Below are 3,366 nucleotides of genomic sequence, written 5' to 3'. Positions count from 1 at the left end.
GTGTGTGTGTGTGTGAGAGAGAGAGAGAGAGAGAGAGAGAGAGAGAGCAACTCTACTTGTAGCTCGTGATGATAGGGATGCTGGAAATGACCACCAAAAGCAACAATTTTAACAATGTCAATGAACTCATGCAATGGACTTTTTCCACAAGCTTTTCCCAACAACAGCTGTAACATGTTTCCTCATTTTTTGCAAGGAATCATAGAGGCTCCTACTTCTTTAATAATTGGGTGACCTCGATCTCCATAACTCTAGAAGTAGTAGTAAAGAAAAAATGATGAGAAGTGTTTTTAAAAACATGGAAAACCATAAAATGCAAATTATTCTTCATACATAAACCTTTGCAAGGGGTCATTCACACATGTTGATGATTGTTTCCACACAATGGTTCAACAAAAATAAGGACATTGTTCACATGGGACTCATTTATCATGGGCACATGTCTTACATGCTTTCATGGGCACATGCCTTACATGCTTTACATTATCGTTAACCTTAAATCCACATTTGAAACAAAAGCAATGTTTTTCCAAGCAATGGCATGAACATGAACCGTAAGGGTGGAAATTGTAATGTGCAAGATGTGCGGACAACAAGGGGGAGAACATGGATCCTGTTGACTCTTGAGTTCTTAGTAGTAATAATGCATTTGAGATACCTGTAATGGGTGGATATAACAAAGCTTTTTGAACAAACAAGAACTAGTGGCCTTTATGCATGTACCATGAATCATGTTGTTTATTTTTTGATTTCTTCTCCAACTTGTCATTAAGGGAGAACTTTTAGGAGCATGGGTGTAATGCCAAGTTGTATTCTAGGTTATAGTATTCTATGATTAGACTTTTTGCTACCATGATGGATGAGGTGATGTAGATGAGCTCATGGGCCACATGAATAGGCCAATTGTGAAAGTGACTACTAGGATGGATAAGCTATAAATGAGGTTAGGGTGGAAGATGGGACCAAGAGTAAAATACTTAGAGAGTAATTATGAAAAAATTAGAGTCCTTGTGTATGCTTGTTATTGATTTCTTCTAAAATGTAATTGATTTTGTTATTATCTTCCTTCAGTTAGTTTTTTAACCTAGTTATGAATCTCCCTAGCTCCGAAGTCAGTTTTTTAACCTAGTTATGAATCTCCCTAGCTCTGAAATCTAGGTCTTCCAGTAGTTTAAAATCGTATGTGTGAGGTTTGCAACCACCACAACATTTGAGGGTGTCATTTGAGGGTGTTTTTGTCATGATGTTCTCATGTATTTCTCTTCCAAATCCCAACAAATTATGTGCATCGTGGAAACACAATGCATGACAGTGGAAAAAGCTCTCGTTTGTCTTTAACTGACACTAGGGTTGGTAGGAGGAGTGGAATAGGGTTTGACAAACTTTTGAAATGTGAGGAGGTGGGGTCAGTGGGGATGGTAGGAGGATGAGGATATAAAGGATATCATGGTATTCCTAGTGTTTGCCAATTGCCATGGCTAGCCAGGTTATACGTGCCTCCTATGAGGATGCTCATCATGAGTGCAGTCGTCGTAGGAAGTATAAGGGGGTACGCATGCGACGGTGCGGCAAGTGGGTGTCGGAGATACGCGTGCCCAAGAGCAGGCAGCGCGTGTGGCTGGGTTCCTACGCCAGCGCCGAGGAGGCTGCCAGGGCCTTCGACGCAGCCGCTCTCTGCCTGAGGGGCTACTCCGCCCGCGCCTCCCTCAACTTCGCCGACTCCCCACGCTTCCTCTCCTCTCTCCTCACTCCCGCGCTCTTCCAGAAAATCGCCCGCACGCTCGCGCGTGCCAAAGTGCAAGCGTCGGCTGGCAATTGTAGGAAATCTGGTGAGCCGTCATTTGGCGTCTTCGATGAGCTCTGGGCTCCCGAATTTCTGATCACGTTTGATGAAATCCCAGGCGTCCCAGTCCCAGATGAATGAGAGAACGCTTACTACTGTCGACTGCTAGAAAAAAAAAACCGTCCTTTTAGTGTATTTTGCACGGGTTAAAATTCAAAAAAAAACTTAATTCGACTTACTCTCGTCTTTACAAAAGCCCATACAATTTATAGGTTTTTAGTTATATAATAATAATAATGAGATTTTTGAAGTGGGGAAAGCCTACACAATTTATAGGTTTTTAGTTATATAATAATGAGATTTTTGAAATAGGGAAACCGATTGTACTCCAACTTGTCTTTTTTACTCTCATCTCAAGGTTTGAAAATTTATTTTTAGTAAACCTTACATCAATTCTTTTCATCATAAATTGAAGAGGAAATTGTAATTTTGAACAAGCTTTTTCTTTATAATTAAATCTAAATACAACTGAATCTTGAAATTTTTGAGGTGTTTTTACTTCTTCCTTCAATTTGAGAAGTTTTTTAAAGAAATTGAACAAGTTCTAGGTTAAGTCGAACTTGTCTTTTTTCGAACCATGTCTCCTCTTTTTGTGCAAAAACCGATAAAATTTATAGGGAGCCATAGAAACAATACTATCACATGGCTTGAGGGTGTAGATAATGTACCAGAAAGACAAAAGAGGGTGTGGGTCTCTAATCATGATCACATCATTTGCCTCCCTTGCCCATGCTTGCACACTCTTGCACCTCTCTAGCCTATAGGGTTCTATGCATGGCCTTCTTGAACTAACTTTGTAGGCATGACTTTTTGGTTCTATAAACAAAAGGGACTAAAATTAGATAAAGGACATGATTCCTTGGTTCTATAAATAAAAGGGGATTAAAATTAGATTAGATAAAGGGCATGATTCCTTGGTTCTGTAAATAAAAGGGGATTTCTTGGTTCTATAAATCATCATCACATCCCTTGCCCATGCTTGCACCCTCTTACACCTTTTCCTTTGTGTCTACCTAAGCACGGTCTTCTTTATAGGCATGATTCTTTTGTTTAATTCTTTGATTCTATGAAAAGAAAAGGGGACTGAAATTAGACAAGGACAATATAAATAATACTTTTTGAGTGTTCCATTACAAGCACACCTCATATAGAGTGTTTTTCAAGGTGTGTTCTAAAGGGCCAATTTTAGAAGCACCATCATTAGTAGTGGATCTTCTTATCATAATGAAAATTAAATTAAAGAGGATATTTAATTGATTCTCCCATTTCCAATAATCTACAAGATACTCAAGGGAAAAAGTTATTATTCGATTGGATTGATGAGTCAGTTTATGCATTCCCCAAAGAAGGCTAGGAAGATACTCAAGTACATAAAGTCCACAATACATTATGGATTTGTCTATGAGGATGGGTTACAAGTACATGTACATGGGTGTGTACACAAATGCAAATTGGGTTATAGTGTCTCAGACTATGGCTTTATGTTCTCTTTTGGGAGTGATGTTGTTAGCTACAGTAGCAGT

The 3,366-nt window shown here is 39.0% G+C and overlaps 1 protein-coding gene across 1 annotated transcript; it reads left to right on the top strand.

Annotated features, from left to right (window-relative positions):
• The first annotated feature begins 1,474 nt into the window (after positions 1 to 1,474).
• On the top strand, positions 1,475 to 1,924 carry LOC147637122 (ethylene-responsive transcription factor ERF017-like). Its single transcript, XM_086801008.1, has one exon. The coding sequence runs from the start codon at positions 1,475 to 1,477 to the stop codon at positions 1,922 to 1,924; it is 450 nt and encodes a 149-aa protein (XP_086657134.1).
• Positions 1,925 to 3,366: the final 1,442 nt, after the last annotated feature.

The sequence above is a fragment of the Cibotium barometz genome, chromosome 7, assembly GCF_041138505.1.
Source record: "Cibotium barometz isolate CiBa-2024 chromosome 7, ASM4113850v1, whole genome shotgun sequence".
Classification (NCBI taxonomy): domain Eukaryota; kingdom Viridiplantae; phylum Streptophyta; class Polypodiopsida; order Cyatheales; family Cibotiaceae; genus Cibotium; species Cibotium barometz.
The sequence above is the reverse complement of the archived record's forward strand: the minus strand, read 5'-3'. Positions and strand labels throughout refer to the sequence as shown.

Bases quoted from the DNA above. Each gene is read 5' to 3' on its own strand.
- LOC147637122 (XM_086801008.1), top strand. From the start codon at position 1,475: ATGGCTAGCCAGGTTATACGTGCCTCCTATGAGGATGCTCATCATGAG.